General features: G+C 49.4%; 1 protein-coding gene across 2 annotated transcripts; it reads right to left on the bottom strand.

Annotated features, from left to right (window-relative positions):
• Positions 1 to 15,438, bottom strand: RAB19 (RAB19, member RAS oncogene family). 2 transcript variants are annotated; one of them, XM_046020075.1, is made up of 4 exons: positions 14,959 to 15,438; positions 12,175 to 12,398; positions 8,487 to 8,670; positions 1 to 1,094 (listed from the first exon to the last, which is right to left on the bottom strand). In XM_046020075.1, exons 2-4 carry the CDS (start codon positions 12,373 to 12,375, stop codon positions 826 to 828), a joined length of 654 nt encoding a protein of 217 aa, XP_045876031.1. In that variant the 5' UTR covers positions 12,376 to 12,398; positions 14,959 to 15,438; the 3' UTR covers positions 1 to 825. The 2 variants fall into 2 exon arrangements, with proteins under 2 accessions (XP_045876031.1, XP_045876030.1); XM_046020074.1 differs by having other exon boundaries at positions 14,970 to 15,433.
• Between the last annotated feature and the right edge of the window lie 4,793 nt (positions 15,439 to 20,231).

The raw sequence follows: 20,231 nt of genomic DNA on the forward strand, positions 1-20,231 counted from the left end.
CATCAGGGAACTTTGAAAAAACAATGTTGTTTATTCACAGGTTCTGTACATAGCCCGCGGGGTTGGGGGGCACTCAGCGAGGCCAGTATTGGCTTGACATTCATCTAGGACTCAACTGAATTTCAATTCAGAAGTGAGTTTTCATCCAGCAGGTACTGGAGAAGGAAATTGTCAGCATCTCCCACTTTCAAGGAGGGTGGTCACATCAGCCCCACTCGGATAGAGTGAGATCAGTTCCGTCTCCATCTCATGGCTCTGACCATTCAGCAAGACAATATTGATGGTCTTGATGTCAAAGGCTTTGCTCCTCAAACTAAAGACCTGAGGTGTGAACTTCAGGAAGCAAAAGTTGAACAGCATTCTGGTTTTTCACTGCAGGCTCCCTCCCCCCCGCAAACCCTCCCCTGCACCCCAACTATTTTAAACCGCTCTGGAATGTTCTAAACATCCTCTCCCCTCTCTTGATATCCCTCCCTCATTCTTTCTTCACTACCTTCTTCAAGCAAGAAGCAGAATTCAGTAGGAAATGGTTGGGAGGGTTGGGGAGACAAAATGGAAGTATAAGGAAGAGCAGACCTTGTCTTCCTACCCCTGTCTTCGAGTCCAAAGCGGAGCCAAGAGAAACAGTGGTGTGGCTTTGCTCAGAGGCAGCAGGTCTGGCCTCGGGTGCGAACCCAGGCACAGTGGTCCCCATCCGGGCAGGAAGGGTTAAGGACCAGCGGCAAGTCTGCCTTGGTCTGATGCCACGTGGCCGACGACAGGGTATCCGGCTACCTTCCACGTCCGACGCGGCGTCTCCTGGCTGCGGCTGGCCCCGTGCACATCTCAGCAGGAGCAGTGGGTCTTTTCCCTCGGACCCTGGGCCACAAGGATCGGCCTAGAATCCAGGGCTGGGCTGTTCACGGGGCTCTCCCCAAATAAGTGCAGGCTGTTGCGGGCGATCAGCTCCCTGGCCATCAGCACGAAGACCTCGTCTATGTTCTTAGACTCTTTGGCAGATGTTTCTAAAACAGCAAGAAGGCCGTACTTCTCAGCCAGGGTACAGGCATCCTCAAACAGGACATGCCGTTTCTCCCACAGATCACATTTGTTCCCTGGGAGCAAGAGAGAAGCAGATGTTCTATGGGTGAACTGAATCTGGGTTGTTCTTTTTTTTTTTTTTTTTTTTTTTAAATGAACCTTTAATAGAAACGTTTTAGTTCAGTGATAGGCACACATGATTCATCCCTGAACAACCAGTGTGGGCAGATTCACTGAAAATGAAACCCCTGATGATGAAAACAAAGCCATTGTCTTAATTCACTGTCAAATGAGATGTTGAGGAGCTTGGAGAAATGGGCCGGAGGGGTGTGTTTTATCGGGAGGGACCCATGGAGCCCCTCTGTTCTAGGGAGCGACAGTCATTCCTTCCTTCTAAGTCTAACAAGGTAAAAACGGTGCCAGTGTCTCGCGCTTCTTCCTGCTTCCTTCAAATCTTGTTTCTCTTTCTGCTCTTTTCCAAACCACAAAGGGTTGGATACTGTAGGATGGGGCCTGGGCTAGCTGAGGGGATTGTGATTCGGATTTGCTGGATTGAAGGTGTGGAATGAACACAGGACTTAGCTGTGACTTAAATACAGTCGGAGGCGGACTGTAAGTGTGCAGTTGGTGAATGCTGACAAACGGACGTGCTCTGTAACCATCATTCCTCTCAGGATTTAGAGCATTCCCTATCACCCCGGCATGTTTAGTGACGGGTTTTGTGAACATGGCGGTAGAAGGAAGAGTGACCCATCTCTTTACTTCTCCACTTACCCCTGCATGCCTCCAGTCATTGGACTTGGATTTCTCTGAGGCAGGAATCCAGAGGTAAAATTGTTTTCCACAGGATTTGTTCTACCAGACATCAGGATTTATTACAAATCTACAGTAACTGAGATGGGCCAGTCTGGTGTTTTCTCAACTTGTTTTTTTTTTCCTATAAAGGAGCTTTCTTAGACCCTTTTTCCCCATAATTAACCCCCCCCATGAAAACCTTTAAAAATTTTCATTTTGGAACAATTATAGGGGGTGCCTGGGTGGCTCAGCCATTAAGTGTCTTTCTTGGGCTCAGGTCATGATCCCAGGGTCCTGGAATCAAGCACTGTAACAGGCTCCCTGCTCAGCGGGGAGGGAGCCTGCTTCTCCCTCTCCAGCTCCCCCTGCTTGTGTTCCCTCTCTCGCTATCTCTCTCTGTAATAAATAAAAATCTTAAAAAAAAAGGGGGGGGCGCCTGGGTGGCTCAGTGGCTTAAAGCCTCTGCCTTCGGCTCAGGGCTCAGGTCATGATCCCAGCGTCCTGGGATCGAGCCCCGCATCGGGCTCTCTGCTCAGCAGGGAGCCTGCTTCCTCCTCTCTCTCTGCCTGCCTCTCTGCCTACTTGTGATCTCTGTCTATCAAATAAATAAATAAAATCTTCAAAAAAAAAAAGGAGCAATTAAAGACTCACGGGTTGTTGAAGGAGGACCTTTAGGTCAGATAGGTGTCTAGCATACCGTGAACGGTATGCAGAGGTGTGCACTGTATCGCTGTGGAAAGATTGATGGACTGACATATAAATTTAAAATTTATAAATTTAAAAAGTCTATTCAGGGGATGCCTGGGTGGCTCAGTTGGTTAAGCGGCCAACTCTTGACCTCAGCTCAGGGTGTGGGGTCAAGCCCCATGTTGGGCTCCATGGTCAGCGTGGAGTCTGCTTGTCCCTCTGCTCCTCCCTCCACTCATGTGCTCTCTCAAATAAAATCTTTTTTTAAAAAAAGATTTTATGCATTTATTTGCAGAAATCACAAGTAGGCAAAGAGGCCACCAGAGTGTGGGAAACAGGCTCCCTATGGAGCAGAGCGCCCAATGCGGGACTCAGCCCCAGGAACTTGAGACCTTGACCTGAGCCGAAGGCAGAGGCTTAACCACTGAGCCACCCAGGTGCCCTGAATAAAATCATTTAAAAGATTATCTATTCAGGGGCGCAGGGCTGGCTCAGTTGGTAGAGCGTGGGACTCAGATCTCAGGATCGTAAATCTGAGCTGCCTGTTGGGTGTAGAGATTACTTAATTGTTTTGTTTTTTGAGGTAGGCTGAAGTAGGACTCGCTAATGCAGACCTGGGCTGTAGGACTCCATCCCTCTGTCAGGCAGCGTGGGCTCCAGGCTGAGGGAACTTTTCTTACAAGTGTTCAGTCTGAGACACCACCTCCCTACGGGGTTGGGCTGAACATTGAGTCCCAGAGATAACCAGGTTCTAATCCCTGGAGACTAAATGTTCTTTATTTGGAAGAAAGGTCTTTGCAGATGTTATTAAGAATCTGGAAATGGGGAGAGAGTCCTGGATTAGCTGCCTGGGCCCCAATACAGCCCCTGTAACCTGCTGCGTGAGCTGGGGGAGGACTTCACAGGCGCAGGAGGGGAGGTGGGGAGGGACGTACACACTGGGTGTTGTGGCCACGGCAGAGATCCGTGCAGCCACCAGAAGCTGAAAGAGGCAAAGAACAGATTCTCCCCGCCGGAGCCCCCGGAGCGGTATGGCCCTGCGGATGCCTTGGTTTTGGCCCAGTGATACCGGGTTTAGATTTCTGGCTCCTGAATTGAGAGAGAACACCTTCCTACAATTTTAAGCTGCTTGGTTTATGGTTCTGTGTCCCAGCAGCCACTGGAAACTGCCTCAGGTACGTATCTTCAATGAGGCTGAAGCTCAGGGCACAGCGCTGCCTCTGGAAGGCAGGTGGGGGAAGGGAGGCCAGAGGAGTGGGCGTCCCCGAGCTGGGAGTGTGGTCTGCTCCTTTGCAACCCTCCCTCGGAGCTGTGGGTGCTGGGCTCGCTTGCATTGGTTCTGCTTTTTAGGACCTGCTCCCCGCCAACCCGCCCCATCGCCACGGCAGGTCAGCAGCCCCGTCTGTCCAGTGCCCGGCTTCCCCGCCGCTGGGGCGGCGCACCTCAAGATGAGCCGGGACACCTGGACACGGAAAGAAACCGTGTGTTCGCCACTTGCGGTCTGAGCCCTTGCTTACTAAGGGCTGTGTGTTGGGCACCCAGACAGATGTTCCTGCCCAGAAGGAAAGAGTTCCTCATCTTGTCAGGGAGACCAGACAGACACACGGACAGTTGAGTCAACTACAAGAACTTTCTGATCCGACACAAGCCACGAAGAAATACAGGCCGAGGACCAGGTGAACGGTAACAGTTGTTCATAGCACAGGTGTATAATCCCTTGTCTACGTTTCCCAGATCCAAAACCCTGGGAAACCCCTAAGTGTATTTGGTCATTCCTCCGATGGCAAAATCTGCCCCAAACTGGCGTTTGAAGTTTTTATTCAACCTGCTTTGTTTGACTAGGTCGCACATGGCACTGCACTGAATAAATAAGGAAGCATCTGACCCTGGGGTGTTGGCCCAGACCTCCTGAGGGTGTCACGTAACACAGAATGCAGTCTTCTAGGATCTGACAGATCTGAAGGCTGAAACCTTAGGCATGAAGAGTTTTTTTCTGAGAGACTGTGGACCGGGAAATAGAACAGCTGTTGAAGTGGGACTTTTGCCTGAAATGCTAAGGGGACAAAGCAGATGCTGAGGGTTACAGCAGGTGCTGTGACCTGTAAAGGAAGTTGGCTTCTGACTTCTCCCCCTGATGGGGGGTACCAAGAGCTGGGAGGTCACAAACCGCAGACAGGATGAGGAGAAGGAAAGAGCCAGCCTTCTCCAGCAGGAAAGCGGGGGGCCCCAAGGATTTTAAACACAGGGACACGACCGAGGGGCTGGTCTTCCGGTAAGTGGCCAGAGAGGAGGAGCAGTACAAGTTGGTGCACAACCATCTCTGACCTTTGTAGGAACGTCTCCAAGAGGCTGCGGTAACTTGTGAAAGAGAGACACCTGTGTGAAGAAATGGGGAAACAGGAAGGAAGACAGTGGGGGCGAGGACACTTCTGCGAGGGAACAGCAAGTTGACTTTTCTAGATTAAGGCACGGAGGCCACAGAGACAAAAACAGGAAGACCCGTTGTGTCAGCCCTGGGGACTGGACACGTCATAAACTGACACATCCTGGCCATCTTTGGGGGCATTTCTAGAACTGATTGTAAATTGAGGCAGAGACGGTTGTGAGGAATGACAGACTGGGGTGTAAATACCATGACAGCTGTGAGATTCCTGCAACATCTTAGCATTTTTAGAAAGATTTTGAGACAGCAAGAGAAAGAGTGAGCAAGCACGAGAGGGAGGTAGGGACAGAGGGAGAAGGAGAAGCAGACTCCCCGCTGAGCAGGGAGCTGGGTGTGGGGCTCGATCCCAGGACCCTGAGATCATGACCTGAGCTGAAGGCAGAGGCTTAACCCACTGAGCCACCCAGGCGCCCCCATCCTAGCATCTGTGACCCCCTCCTCTGCCCCATCTGTGTCTGCAGCAGAGAAATCAGTTGAGGAGGGTGCCGGGGGGAGAGCCTGCAAGGGAGGCCCAGGAAGCCGGAGAAAGGGAGCTGTCTTCCGAAGATAGCTCAGAAGGGAAGGGGTCCTGGGGCATGCAGATTTGCCTTGCCCAAATTCCAGGCCCTGAGGAAGAACTGCTTCATTGTGGGAAGTACAGGCATTTAGTGGAAAAGAGATTCAGTCCACCTTCCTGGGGTAACTTCAAGTGTGATTAGAACAGCTTCATTCGGGGCGCCCGGGTGGCTCAGTGGGTTAAAGCCTCTGCCTTCGGCTCGGGTCATGATCCCAGGGACCTGAGATCAAGCCCTGCATTGGGCTCTCTGCTTGGCAGGGAGCCTGCTTCCTCCTCTCCCTCTCTGCCTGCCTCTCTGCCTACTTGTGATCTCTCTCTGTCAAATAAATAAAATCTTAAAAAAAAAAAAAGAAAGGAACAGCTTCATTCCCTTTAGTGAGATGCACATTTTCCACCCATGAGTGTCCCTTCTCGGGGAGTTACCTCGGGTGGGGTTTCTTTCCGCCCCTGAGGTCATGGGTGGCCTTCCCTGTCGGCTCTGCTCTCCTGCCACGGGGCTTCTTAGCCCCTCTGTCCGGCACAGCAGACCTGCCTGTTAGCTCTGGAAATAACAGCTTCCCCTTACTGAGGTGTTAGCACTGCGCCAAGTGCTTCCCGTATATCTATTCAACCCAACAGTGCACCTGAAGCAGGCATCAGTTTCATAGATGAGGAAATTAGAGTAATGAGCCCAAGTTCAGAGGGGAAGAGCAGAAGGGGAGATTGAACACCAATCGGTCTGACTCTGAACTTCAGATAACTGCAGCGACTCAGAGGACTCAGAATTGTACCCGGAGTCGGGTAACAGTTAGAGTGTCCGTCACCAGCAGCTCCCTAGCACCACCCCTGGTCCCCGGTGGGACCCCACCCGTCAGGATGCGGGACACCTCCACGAGCATCCTCCTCCATGCTTCCCAGAAGTGGTTGTTGGGGAAGAAATATGGATCTTTTGGGGTCAGTGCTTACTCCTCGAACTCTGGACTCTGCTTGTAGAAGTGTTTATATCCGAAGTCAAATTACAAAATTTCTGGTCCCAAAAGGGGCCCTTGGGGTGAGAAGCTACAGGGGAGAGAGGGATCTCGATCCTCCCAAAGAGACAAGGTGCCCTCCGTGGGGGGGCCTCACTAGTTTCTCCCGCCTGGTTTCTGCCATGTGAAAACCCCCTTCCGAGAACGGGAGGGGACAGGAGGGGAGGGGCATCTGCTTTGGCAGCAGACTGTGGAATCTGGGGCTTTTGATCTGAGGTAGCAGGAAGGAGGGAGTGTGCTCTAGGCTCTGGAATGATTGTTTCTCAAGTTAGGAGGAGTGGCGTGAGCTTCAAAGCAGTGTTCCCTTCAAGCCCGCATATGATAGGCTGAACTACGAATCAAAACGCTCTTTCTGCAATCATGGCAGTAATAATGAATGGGCCCGATGTGCTCAGAACATGTGCCAGTGACCTCCCATCCATGCCCAGCCTTTGCATCCTGTGATCGCCCTCACCATCGGTACCCAGCTCTTAGTCTCAGGTAGCACCTCGCCCCAGGCTCGCCCATCCTCGGTGTGGCCAGCAGCCTGGGTCACCCTTTGCCATGAGAAGAAGGAACGGGTCAATGGGATTTCCTCGTGAGCGAGTAGATAGGGAATGAGGAGGCTTGTGGCAGGAGCAGGTGGGTGATGCTTTGAGAGACTCCACGAGTAAGGCGTGCAAAGCAGCTCTGAGGGAGAGGAAACAGGTGCACAGTACAGAACAAGGACGCTGGTTCCCAGAGCCCAGCCCTGAGAGGGGGATGCACAGATCCTGCGTGTCGGGGCGGGGGAGGGGGTGGGAGAAGGCTGGCTCCACTGTGTCTCGTGCTCTGACCGGGGCTCCATGCTGGCTTTTCCTAGGGCCTAGGAAGTTGCACCCTCACCATAAGCCCTGAATTCTCTGGAACATAGATGAGACAGTTCCTCACACAAACTTCCTAGAACACATCCTACGGTTTATATTAAACTGACTTGGTGCCAGGCATTGCTAAGCAATTTATGTACAGTATCTCATTAAATTTTTACCACAACCCGTTGAGTGTTAGTCACATCTTAACAGACCAGGAACTGAGGCTCAGAGACTGGCCACAGAGCTAGGACATGCTTGTCAGGGGATGAATCAGCCATTAAACCATGGCGTGTTTAGCTTTCTCAATCTCACAGCTAGCTGTCTAGACTTGTGCTGTGCCAACTTCCATTTGCCTACAAATCTCCTTAGGATCCTCTTAGAATGAAGATTCTGATTCAGGAGGTCTGGGATGTGGCCCGAGATACCGCATTTTTCACAAACCGCGGCTGATCACTGCTGGCCCACGGACCACACTTTGAGGAGGTAGCAGGGGCCCAAACCATCTTGCTAAAATGAAGCAGCCACTGGTTAGCAGTTGTGTTCATAGGAGGAAGGAAAAGGCAGCTCCGTTGGCAAAACTGAAACTACAGAGAAGGGATGGAAATGTTACCGCCTTCTGAAAGTACAGTAGGACCGCTCTCGTGAAGCCGACTGTTTCCTTTGCGCAGTTCAAGTTGCTGTCCATTTTGAGGGTGGTTGGTCATCAGAATTTGCTTAGGATCCTAGCAGGTGTGAGGAGTCATTCATGGGTACGGTCTCATGCCTCCGAGTGGCCCCCTTGGGGATTTGGAGCCGTCTGATACCGTGAACCTCAGCCTCCGGGGTATTTCCTGTGTGGTCTACACGCATTTGCATCAAATCAATTGGGGCGTGATGCCTTCCTCGAGAAGTCCGGGCCCCATCCCGGGCCTCCGGGACCAGACATTCTAGGGCAGGGCCTTAGGTGGGAATCTGTGTTATTATACACCCCACCACCCACATTCTCAAGTGCATCTGATGGGAGTTTGGGGGCCAACCACTTTCTGAGGCCTGTCCACCATTAGCACTTTTATGATCCCACGTTCCCTTGCCATCAGAAACACCCAGAAAGCTGAGCATGTGTGGAGGGGGCCAGGAAAGGAAAGCGAAATGCTTGGAAAATGCCATACCAATCAGCATAACGACCAAGTTCGCCGCTCCGTACTTTTCTATCTCATGGATCCAGTGAGGCACAGACTCGAAGGTGGACCGTCGGGTGAGGTCGTAGGCGATGATGGCGGCGTGGGCACTGCGGTAGTAGCTCTGAGTGATGGTCCGGAAACGCTCCTGGCCCGCCGTGTCCCACACCTGCATCTGGAAGGGGCAGGAGACGGTGGGGGGGGGTCCACATCAGGAGTTCCTGTGCCTGATGGCAGCTTGCTCACCCGAGTTGTCTACAGAAGGCAGCTTCCTGAGTCTCACTTGGAGATAGATACTCAGTAGGTCAGGAGTGGGGCACAGGGATCCGTGTTCCCTTTGCTTCTCAGGGTGATCTAGGGTGTGCTTTCAGGTTTGGGACCCACCACCCAAGGGACACTTTAGTCGGAGAGGTGGAGCCAATGTCTTGGGTCTGGTGTTCTTGACCTTTTGCTTACCCTTTTTTTTTTTTTTTTAAGATTTTATTTATTTATTTGACAGACAGAGATCACAAGTAGGCAGAGAGGCAGGCAGAGAGAGAGAGAGGAGGAAGCAGGCTCCCCACGGAGCAGAGAGCCCGATGTGGGGCTCGATCCCAGGACCCTGAGATCATGACCCGAGCCAAAGTCAGAGGCTTAACCCACTGAGCCACCCAGGCGCCCCAAGATTTTGTTTACCTTTTGAACCTGCTTGTTAATCCCACTCAAGGTGAGAGCACTGGCTGACCTATTCTGATTTTAAAGGACCGCTCAGTTGTGTCTGCTTAGGAGTGTCCTCAGAATACCTTCTCAACGACCGTCCCACGCGGGGACATCCACCGGCACAGCATAGCCTCCCACCGTGTCTGAAGGTACCTGTTTGTTCACTCTCTCACACTATATAAAAGGTACTCATTAATTAATGAATTATTTCATTAAGTAAGTTTGGCACCCAATGTGAGGCTTGTACTCATGACCCTGAGATCAAGACTCGCACGCTCTACTGACTGAGCCAGCCAGACTCCTCCATAAGATGAATTTTTTTTAAAGATTTTATTTATTTATTTGATAGAGATTACAAGCAGTCAGAGAGGCAGGCAGAGAGAGAGAGAGGAGGAAGTAGGCTCCCCGCTGAGCAGGGAGCACGATGTGGGGCTCGATCCCAGGACCCTGAGATTATGACCTGAGCCAAAGGCAGAGGATTTAACCCACTGAGCCACCCAGGCGCCCCATAAAATGAATTTTTTAAAGAAAGATGCAAACTTACCCCAAACTAGAGAGAATAAAACAAACAACCGTCATATAGACATTATCCAGACAAGATTTCACACTCTCGCTTTATCCAGCCCTTTCTGTTGATTTCTTTGAGGTGTTATTTTAAAGCGAATCCCAAGCTTCATGTCATTTCATTTATGTCAAAAGTGGGCATTTTCTTATATAAGCACAATGCCATAATCACAGCTCATCAGCTTTCCAAGAATTCCGTGGTATCTATCTGATATTTCTTGATATCATCTAATACAATTTTCTTATCTCCAAAATGTCTTTTTTTTTAAGATTTTATTTATTTATTTGTCAGAGAGAGAGACAGAGAGAGAAAGATCACAAGTAGGCAGAGAGGTAGGCAGAGGCAGAGGGAGAAGCAGGCTCCCTGCCAAGCAAGGAGCCTGATATGGGACTCGATCCCAGGACGCTGGGATCAAGACCTGAGCCGAAGGCAGCCGCTTAACCAACTGAGCCACCTAGGCGTCCCTCCAAAATGTCTTTTTACTGTTGTTTTTATTTAATTAAGATTCCAAGCATGACCTTGCCTTACACTTTCACAAACACTTTCTGATCTTTTCTAATCAAATGGGTAAGGATAGTTTCTGTTATTCAAATTTGCACTTTTCAAATTATGAGTGAGGCTGGGCACCTTTTTATCTTGACATAAATCTCTTTTTTTTTAAAATAAAGATTTTTTTAATTTATTTATTTGACAGAGAGAGAGATCACAAGTAGGCAGAGAGGCAGGCAGAGAGAGAGAGGAGGAAGCAGGCTCCCTGCGGAGCAGAGAGCCCGATGCAGGGCTCGATCCCAGGACCCTGAGATCATGACCTGAGCCGAAGGCAGCGGCTTAATCTACTGAGCCACCCAGGTGCCCCTTGACATAAATTTCTGAGCTGGTTCTTACCAAATTTTTGAAATAACAATTGTGTCCAATCAATGGATTGCCTACTTTTTGTATTTGGTTGTTAGTCTTTTTCCTAGACATTTACTGGGGCTCTTTTCACATTAAAGAAATCAGCCAGGGGTGCCTGGGTGGCTCAGTGGGTTAAAGCCTCTGCCTTAGGCTCAGGTCATGATCCCAGGGTCCTGGGATCAAGCCCCGCATCGGGCTCTCTGCTCAGTGGGGAGCCTGCTTCCTCCTCTCTCTCTCTGCCTGCTTCTCTGCCTACTTGTGATCTCCGCCTGTCAAATAAATAAATAAAATCTTTAAAAAAAAAAAAAAGAAATCAGCCTTTTGTCAGTTCCATATTTGCAAATACTTCTTTCCAGTTCGTCATTCATCCTTTGACTTTGTTTATGGTATTTTTGTGGATGTAGAATTTGACCTTTATATCATTATATAGAGATGTATAAATTTGGCCTTTAGGTAGTTATGACTGAGCAATCTTTTCCTTTATGGTTTCTGGGTTCTGTTCTTAAAAGCCTGATTTCCGGGGTGCCTGGGTGGCTAAGTGGATTGGGCCGCTGCCTTCGGCTCGGGTCATGATCTCGGGGTCCTGGGATCGAGCCCCGCGATGGGCTCTCTGCTCCGCAGGGAGCCTGCTTCCTCCTCTCTCTTTGCCTGCCTCTCTGCCTACTTGTGATCTCTCTCTCTGTCAAATAAATAAAATAAAATCTTTAAAAAAAAAAAAAAAGCCTGATTTCCCAGGGCACCTGCGTGTCTCAGTCAGTTAAGTTTCTGATTTTGGCTTGGGTCCTGATCTCAGGGTCTTGTGATCAGCCCTGCGATGGGGTCCGTGCTCAGCAGGGAGTCTGCTTGTTCCTTCCCCACTGCCCCTGCTTGTGTTCCCTATCTCTTTCAAATAAATACTTAAAAGCTTTTAAAAATAAAAATCTTAAAAAAAAAAAAAAAAGGCCGCTGAGCTCCTAGGTGGTTCAGTCGGTTAAGTGTCTGCCTTCGGCTCAGGTCATGATCTTGGGGTTTTGGGATCGAGTCCCGTCCTGGGTTCCCTGCTCCACAGGAAGTCTGCTTCTCTCACTGCCCCTCTTCCCACTCATTCTCTCAATCTGTCTCTCTCCCTCATATAAATAAATAAAATCTTAAGAAAAAAAGGCTGATTCCCCCACTCTACAATGATAAATATTTCAATGATCTTTTCTCTGGTATTCTTATGATTTCATGTTTTATATTTAAATCTTTTATTCCTCAGGCACATGTTTTGGTGTTAAGAACTCTGGCTAAGCGGTGCCTTAGTGGCTCAGTTGGTTGGGTATTTCCCTTCGGCTCAGGTCAAGATCCCCTGTCCTGGGACTGAGCCCCATATAGACTCCTTGCTCAGCAAGGAGACTGCTTCTCCCTTGCCCCTCCCCCCAACTCATGCTCGCGCGCACGCTCTCTCTTTCTCAAATAAACAAAAATCCTAAAAAAAGAAAAGAAAAAGAAAAAAGAGAACTCTAGCTAAGAGAGGAGGCGCCAACCCCATGTCTTTCTCACCTTCACTTTCTTGCCATCGATCTCAAGGGAGCGCACGGTGAAGTCCACCCCAATCGTGTTCTGCTGTGTCTCTGTGTAGACCCCAGATTTGAAATGCTGCACCACACACGTCTTCCCTACATTGGAATCCCCAATGAGGATGATCTTGAACAAATAGTCAAAATTCTCATCTGCTCCCCTGGAGGAGCTGGAGAACTGCATGGCTCCTGCCACCTGGGATGCACCTGGAAGAAAAGAAGGAAAATCCAGCATCTCTCTAGTGAGCTAGGCACTGTTCTAGAACTTGAGATGTAAGACAGGAAAAGAGAAAGGAATCCAGCATCTCTCTAGTGAGCTAGGCACTGTTCTAGAACTTGAGATGTAAGACAGGACAAGAGAAAGGAATCCAGCATCTCTCTAGTGAGCTAGGCACTGTTCTAGAACTTGAGATGTAAGACAGGACAAGAGAAAGGGAGGTTATTCGTTCATAGCACTCACATTTTTTTTTAAAAGATTCATTTATTTATTTGGCACAGAAAGAGAGAGAGAGAGATCACAAGCAGGCAGAGAGGCAGGCAGAGGGGGGGGGGGGGAAGCAGGCTCCCCGCTGAGCAGAGAGCCCGATGTGGGACTCGATCCCAGGACCCTGAGATCATGACCTCACCCAAGGCAGAGGCTTTAACCCACTGAGCCACCCAGGCGCCCCAGCACTCACATTCCTGTGGGAGAAGAGTATTAATTCCTGGTCAGGTACAGGGGAGCTGTCCCCACACGCCCACACCTGGCTTACGTGGGTTGGCATTACTTTAAAATGAAGAGGTCTGGGGCGCCTGTGTGGCTCAATCGATTAAGTGACTGCCTTTAGCTCAGGTCACTATCGCAGAGTCCTGTGAGGGAGTCCCACATTGGGCTCCCTGCTTCCCTCTCTGCCCCTTACCCCATTCTCTCTCTCACTCTCTCCCCCTCAAATAAAATCTTGTAAAAATAAAAAAATAAAATGAAGAGGTTTAACTGCCGTTCTCTTCTGAGCCCAGCACACAAGCGACGCTATCAGAGGACAGCACTGACTGAAATTTTCGTCACTGAGGCAGGGAAGTGCCCCAGGCTCTGTCAAGTGCCCTGAGCTCAGTGGAAGGCAGAGGAGACGCCTACAGGAGGGTTCTAGCTGCCGTTCATCAGCTGGGGGACACGTCTTGCTGTCATCCTAGCATCCTTCTGGCGGGGAGGACAACTCACAGCTAGGGAAGACAGACCGTCCAGGCAACCAGCAGCAAGGACCAGCAAGAAGCGACAGAAGTCAGTTTGGGGGAATAGTGACGTGGCCTTTTTCTTCTGGTTTTCTTGACCAGGAAAGGATCTGGCTGGCTCAGTCGGTAGAGCACGTGACTCTTGCTCTCAGGGTCATGAGTTCAAGCCCCACATTGGATAGAGAAATTACTTAAAAATAAACAAACTTAAAAAAAAATAACCCTCAAGGGGTGCCTGGGTGGCTCAGTGGGTTAAAGCCTCTGCCTTCGGCTCAGGTCATGATCTCAGCGTCCTGGGATCGAGCCCCGCATCGGGCTCTCTGCTCTGCGGGGAGCCTGCTTCCTCCTCTCTCTCTGCCTGCCTCTCTGCCTAGTTGTGATTTCTCTCTGTCAAATAAATAAAATATATATAAAAAATAAAATAAATAAAATAAAAAACCCCCTCAAAATGAAAACTACGGTTTTCAAGTGTTTATGGCATATTTTACTAGCGACTGGCAAAGAACCTCAAGTTTCTGATGACAGTGTTTTCCAAACTAACTGATTATGTCACAAGTGTCCGGAGGAGATAGTTAGATCTATTGCTAGAGCCCATCTGAGATCTGCCAAATATATTTAAAGATGCCCCCACCCCCTCGACACACACGCGCAGGCATACACTCCCCGGGTGATTCCGATGACCATCCCAGTTTGGGGAGCACTGGTCAACGCAGTCACTCACCCGAAACTTCATTCCCACCTCAGCATTTCTGCTTCCGTACCTACCTGCTCTGGAATGTTTGACGACAGGGAACTCACTACCTCCTGCAAAAATCCACTTGGCATGTCCAGCTCTAGCTGACATGGGGTTGACCTCCCTCTCCCTGGGGTTTCCATCTGGATCCCCTCAGGCTGTGCCAGGACTTGGCAGATTCCTGTTTCACATGACAGCCCAGCAGAAATCTGAGGCAGCGCACAGGGTCCCTCAAGGCAAATACCCCCAGGCCTTTCAGCTGCCCTTCATGCTGGCGTGTTGGGTCTCCTCAGCCAATGTTTCATAAAATTACATGAAAACTGATCCTATTCGCGGATGAAATTTGACATGCTTCCCGTTCCTCCTGCCTTACGACCCCTTTCTCCATTTCTTCCAGTTTTATTTTTCGGTTTTCTCTGAAGAGGACAAGCCTGCATCATCACACAAATTAAACAGCACACAGACCGCACAATCCCTAGTGAAAACCCTGCACTTTCAACGGACTGGGAAGGCTCCCAGCACCTCTCATGGACGCCTCTGCAACCACCTATGGCAAATGACCCGGCAGATAAAGACACAATGAAACCACTTTTTTCCCTCTGGCTTTTCAAATAGAGAAGGCCATTCCACTTCCGGTGTTATATCACTGTAACTTGAGCGGGGACCTTACTTCTCCCTTCCCCCAGCAAGTCCTCCAGGGTTTCCGGGGCTTTGCCAAAAGCCCCCTTTACCTTAGCCGGCGCCCCCTGCAAGGGCAAAGGGGCAGTGCGCACCCACCCGATGCCCTCCGTCCCGCATTCTGCAGCCTCCACCTTCCTGGCTCACCTGTTGCTTACCTGGCTCGCTCGCTCACCCCTGCCGGCAGGTAATGTTGACTTTATTCTCGTTTTTTCCTTCCCGGCCCTGCGCGCCTTTCTTCCTCCTGCCGGGCCGGCGTGGTGGGAGCTCTGGTTCAGTCCCCAGGTGTCGGGTTTGGCGACCTGAGAAAGTGAAAGGAAAGCGCGAGCCCTCCCACCGCCCCTGAGCCGGGCGCCGAGCTGCCGTCGGGTGCAAGTGCAAGGTGAGCGGCTGTGGCCAGCGCGCCCCGCGCACGCAGCTTGCCCTCCCAGCCGCCGTCTCCTCGCAAAGCCGGACGAAAAGGACTGGCCCCTTAACTATTCAGCCGCTCCGTTCCTTCCTTCTACTCACCTCCTCTTTTGCAACCCTTGCCCCCGGTTTTTCCTGGGGTCCCTCGTTTGGCTGGGGCGGCTAGTTGAGGAGGGCAAGGCCAAGGAGAATACAACTCTAGGTCTTTTTTAAAAAAAAACATTTTATTTAGGGCGCTTGGGTGGCTCAGTGGATTAAGCCGCTGCCTTCAGCTCAGGTCAAGATCTCAGGGTCCTGGGATTGAGCCCCGCATAGGGCTATCTGCTCAGCAGGGAGCCTGCTTCCCTCTCTTTCTCTGCCTGCCTCTCTGCCTACTTGTGATCTCTCTCTTTGTCAAAAAAATAAATAAATAAAAATCAGAAATAAAAATATTTTATTATTCATTTAACAGAGAGAGCACGAGCAGGGGGAGTGGCAGGCAGAGGGAGAGGAAGAAGCAGGCTCAGGGCTGAACACGGAGTTCCAAGACCCCAGGATCATGACACCGGTGGGAGACAGATGCTTAAGCCACTGAACCACCCAGGCGCCCGACAGCTCTAGGTCTTGAGTCACTTGACTCCTTTGTGGACTTAACTCTTTCTGGGGAGCCACGGAGGAAAGGAGGCGGCCCAAAGAGAAGATTTTAAAAAGGGAACAAAACAAAACTCTGAACTTAAATGGGAAGAAAGAGCTGAAAAACATTTGTTTTCCTTCCTCAAAACATCTACGGCAGATGGAAAGTTAATTTCTAGGTCTGAAAAAACCTGGAGTTTATCAGTCTCCTGCTGGCCGTAGAAACCTGCAGCCGAGGCGAGTTTTCCTTAAGTTTTTCCTCCACAGAATCTGGAAGAGTGACTGCTTGTCATATCTAAGGGACTGGATTTTCTCTGTGATGTGGAATGTGAGGTGTGGGCAGCTCAGCTACCCTGTGCAAAACGGAAACATCAAATCGATAAAATATTTAAACCGGTGTTGTGTTTTCAAACTATGGGCTGAGACCTGTTAATGAGTCATGAAATCCATTTTTGTGGGTGGCAACCAGCATTTTTTTTTTTTTTTAAGGCTCCAAGCCCAGCGTGGGCCTTTAACTCAAGACCCTGAGCATGAAAGTCAGTATTCTCTGCCCACTGAGCCAGCCAGGTGGCCCACAGCCAGCAATTTCCCCCCCTCCCCCTGCAGCCAGCATTTTCTGAGAGGAAACTAGGACAAAATTTCAGACGGTATCTCCAGCAGTGGGGCTAAATGCTTTTTTTTTTTTTTTTTAAGATTTTATTTATTTATTTGACAGAGATCACAAGTAGGCAGAGAGGCAGGCAGAGAGAGAGGGAGAAGCAGGCTCCCCGATGAGCAGAGAGCCCGATGCGGGGCTCGATCCCAGGACGCTGGGATCATGACCTGAGCGGAAGGCAGAGGCTTTAACCCACTGAGCCACCCAGGTGCCTCTACGTGCTGTTTTGTCCACTGTTTGGGTCAGGCGTGTCCACGCATGGCTGTCCCACGTGATGTAACTGCGGGTTGAGGTCTAAAAACAGCGAGAAGGGGCGCCTGGGTGGCTCAGTGGGTTAAGCCTCTGCCTTCGGCTCAGGTCATGATCTCAGGGTTCTGCGATCGAGTCCCACATTGGGCTCTCTGCTCAGCAGGGAACCTGCTCCTCTCTCTCTCTGCGCCTACTTGTGATCTCTCTCTGTCAAATAAATAAAAACAGCGAGAAGCACTGAAATAGAGGAGGACTCGTTCGCTTTCCAAGAGCATTTCTTCCTATGATTCCTGTGGAAAAGCTGTAAGTTATAATTTATCTTACCTCATATTCCGTTTACACATCACTTTTCAGGAACCTCTCTCTGGAGTCATAAACCCAGTGCTGGCAGGTACAGCAGGAAAACAAAGGCACTGCCAAGGTCGTCGCTGCCTGTCGTCACTTGGAGAGCCACAGGCAGAGGTCCACCAGTTGAAAAAGATGCACAAGTCAAAACCCACCACCCTGTCTGGGCAGGAGGCAGGAAATAAAACCTACTGGATGCTCATGTCAGCGAGGCTGGGCGTCAAATGGTTTCTTCTTCTGGTAATGGTTACTGGAGAAGGAAAAATAAAAGTCAGCTGACTCGGCCCCAGTACCTGGAGAACATCTAGAAGTAGAAATCAAATAGTAAAATGTCGGGGTGCCTGGGTGGCTCAGTGGGTTAAAGCCTCTGCCTTTAGCTCAGGTCATGATCCCAGGGTCCTGGGATCGAGCCCCACATCCGGCTCTCTGCTCAGCAGAGAGCCTGCTTCCCCTCCTTCTCTCTCTGCCTGCCTCTCTGCCTGCTTGTGATCTGTCTGTCAAATAAATAAATAAAAATCTTTAAAAAAAATAGTAAAAATGTCTAGGGCGCCTGGGTAGTTCAGTCTGTGAAGCATCTGCCTTTGGCTCAGGTCATGATCTCAGGGGCCTAGGATCGAGCTCTGCAGGCTCCCTGCTCTCCCTCTACCCACTGCCATGTTCTCTCTCTCTCTTCCTCACAAATAAATAAATGAATAAAATCTTAAAAAAATAAAACAGTAAAATGTCTATCTGGTCATGGAGATTGAGAGAGAGATTCTGCCTCCCCCACTCTGACCTCCTCCACCAGACCCTCTCCGCCAACATGACGTTGAGCTCAGAGAGCGTGGTGTGGGCTTCCTGACCTGGTGGTAGTGACACAAATCGTATACTTATTTTATTTTATTTTAAAAATGATATTATTTATTTATTTGAGAGAAAGTGAGTGAGAGAGAGAAAGAGCATAAGCCAGGGAAGAGTCAGAGGGAGAAGGAGGAGCAGATTCCCCACTGAGTAACATGTCCCCCGGGCCCCTGGGATCATGATCGGAGCTGAAGGCAGACGCTTAACCAACTGAGCTACCCCAGCGCCTTATACTTATTTTATTCACACCCTCTCCACACACACATACATACACATATGTACATGCAAACAGATGTTTCACAATATGTACACGTTACAGTTTTAGCCATTTTTTTTTTGAGAGAGAGAGTTCGAGCTGGGGTGGGGAGGGGCAGAGAGAGAGGGAGAGAATTTTTTTAACAAATTAAAAATTTTTTTTATTAACATATAATGTATTATTAGCCCCAGGGGTACAGGTCTGTGAATCGCCAGGTTTACACACTTCACAGCACTCACCATAGCACATACCTTCCTCAATGTCCATAACCCCACCGCCCTCTCCCTACCCCCCTCACCCCAGCAACCCTTTGTTTTGTGAGATTAAGAGTCTCTTATGGTTTGTCTCCCTCCCAATCCCATCTTGTTTCATTTATTCTTTTCCTACCCCCCAAACCCCCCACATTGCATCTCCACTTCCTCATATCAGGGAGATCATATGGTAGTTGTCTTTCTCCGATTGACTTATTTCGCTAAGCATGATAGCAGAGGGAGAGAATCATAAGCAGACTCTGTGCTGAGTGATGGACACTGGGTTCAATCTCACCACCCTGAGATCACCAGCTGAGCCGGAATCAAGAGTCAGATGCTTAACTGACTGAGCCCACCCAGGTGCTCCCATTTTAGCCATTTTTAAGTGTTCTGTTCAACGGCATTAAATATATTCACAGTATTGTGCAACCATCATTGCTACCCAGCTCCAGCACTCTTACGTCATCATGGAACTCTACTCATTAGACAATAACTCCCACTTCTCTTCCCCCTCAGCCTGTTGTAACCACGATCCGACTTTCTCTCCCTATGAATCTGATTACTCTAGGTACTTCATGTAAATGGAATCATACAATATTTGTCCTTTTGTGACTGGTTTATTTCATTTAGCATAACGTTTTCAAGTTCATCTATGGTGTAGCGTGTGTCAGAATTTCATTCCTTTTAAAGGCTAAATAATATTCCAACACATATATGTGGATTTTGTTAAGTAATCTCTACACCCAATATGGGGCTCGAACTCACCACCCCAAGATCAAGAGTTGCACACTTCACCAACTGAGCCATCCAGGGACTCCTCCACATTGTATTTTTTAAAATAAAAGTGAACTGGCTGGGGCTCCTGGGTGGCTCAGTGGGTTAAGCCTCTGCCTTCAGCTCAGGTCATGATCTCAGGGTCCTGGGATCGAGCCCCGCATCGGACTCTCTGCTCAGCAGGGAGCCTGCTTCCTCCTCTCCTTCTGCCTGCCTCTCTGCCTACTTGTGTCTCTCTGTCAAATAAATAAAATCTTAAAAAAAAAAAAAAAGTGAACTGGCTGGTTTTGTTTTGCTCATCCTGACGTCACATTTTCTCCAACGACTGGAAACGGAACTACAATTGCATTGTGTAAAGGCAAGCAAAGTGAAAATAAGAGGTTTGATTTTCCCTTAGAATGAAGGGAATAGAAAAACTCCCACCTCCACCCTGCCTTTTTCTTTTTCTTTAATAATTTCTTTCTTGATCCTTTCAAATAGACGAATAGCTTCATAATGGCTAAATAATCTCTTGCCAGTCTCCTATCAGGAGCCTTTCCAGGACCCGGGAGCCATATTTTGAAATAAACGTCCAGGGAGTGCTCCAGTCTCCCAGTTCCCAGGGTGGCTAAAAGCCTAACTTCCCTGGGCGCCTTCCTCCAGCTTGCAACACTATCTCTTGTCTTAAAGATATGAGAAGTTTGTTTCTCCTTTGGATAAGCCAACATAGGCAGTCTCCCCAGTGACCACGATAAAGTTAGAACCAACTATATGTGACAAAATGTTCTGTCAAGTCTTCTCGATTGAGGACTGGTGATTATTTATCCTGAGAACACGCATTTAAGGGAATATCTGCCTGGCTGTATATGCGGGAGATTCCTTTGTCTTTTTGCAATCTGTTCGTTCATTGTTCATCGTGAGCGTCACATTTCTGGTTTAATGCTTATCCAGTAGTATATCTGTTTTCTTTCTCTGCTCTCTTTGTGGAGAGGTTTTCTGGGTTGGGAGATTTTTTTAAAAAAGTTGTACCTCCCCAGCGGTTGAAAGAGAG

Source organism: Meles meles, chromosome 10 (assembly GCF_922984935.1).
Source record: "Meles meles chromosome 10, mMelMel3.1 paternal haplotype, whole genome shotgun sequence".
NCBI lineage: Eukaryota > Metazoa > Chordata > Mammalia > Carnivora > Mustelidae > Meles > Meles meles.

Excerpts from the sequence above, each read along its gene's own strand:
- RAB19 (XM_046020075.1), bottom strand. The coding sequence starts at position 12,375 with ATGCAGTTCTCCAGCTCCTCCAGGGGAGCAGATGAGAATTTTGACTAT. Across the intron at positions 8,671-12,174 it reads TCGATGGCAAGAAAGTGAAG|ATGCAGGTGTGGGACACGGC; the intron begins GTGAGAAAGACA and ends TGCCCCTTCCAG. Across the intron at positions 1,095-8,486 it reads CTTGGTCGTTATGCTGATTG|GGAACAAATGTGATCTGTGG; the intron begins GTATGGCATTTT and ends TCTTGCTCCCAG.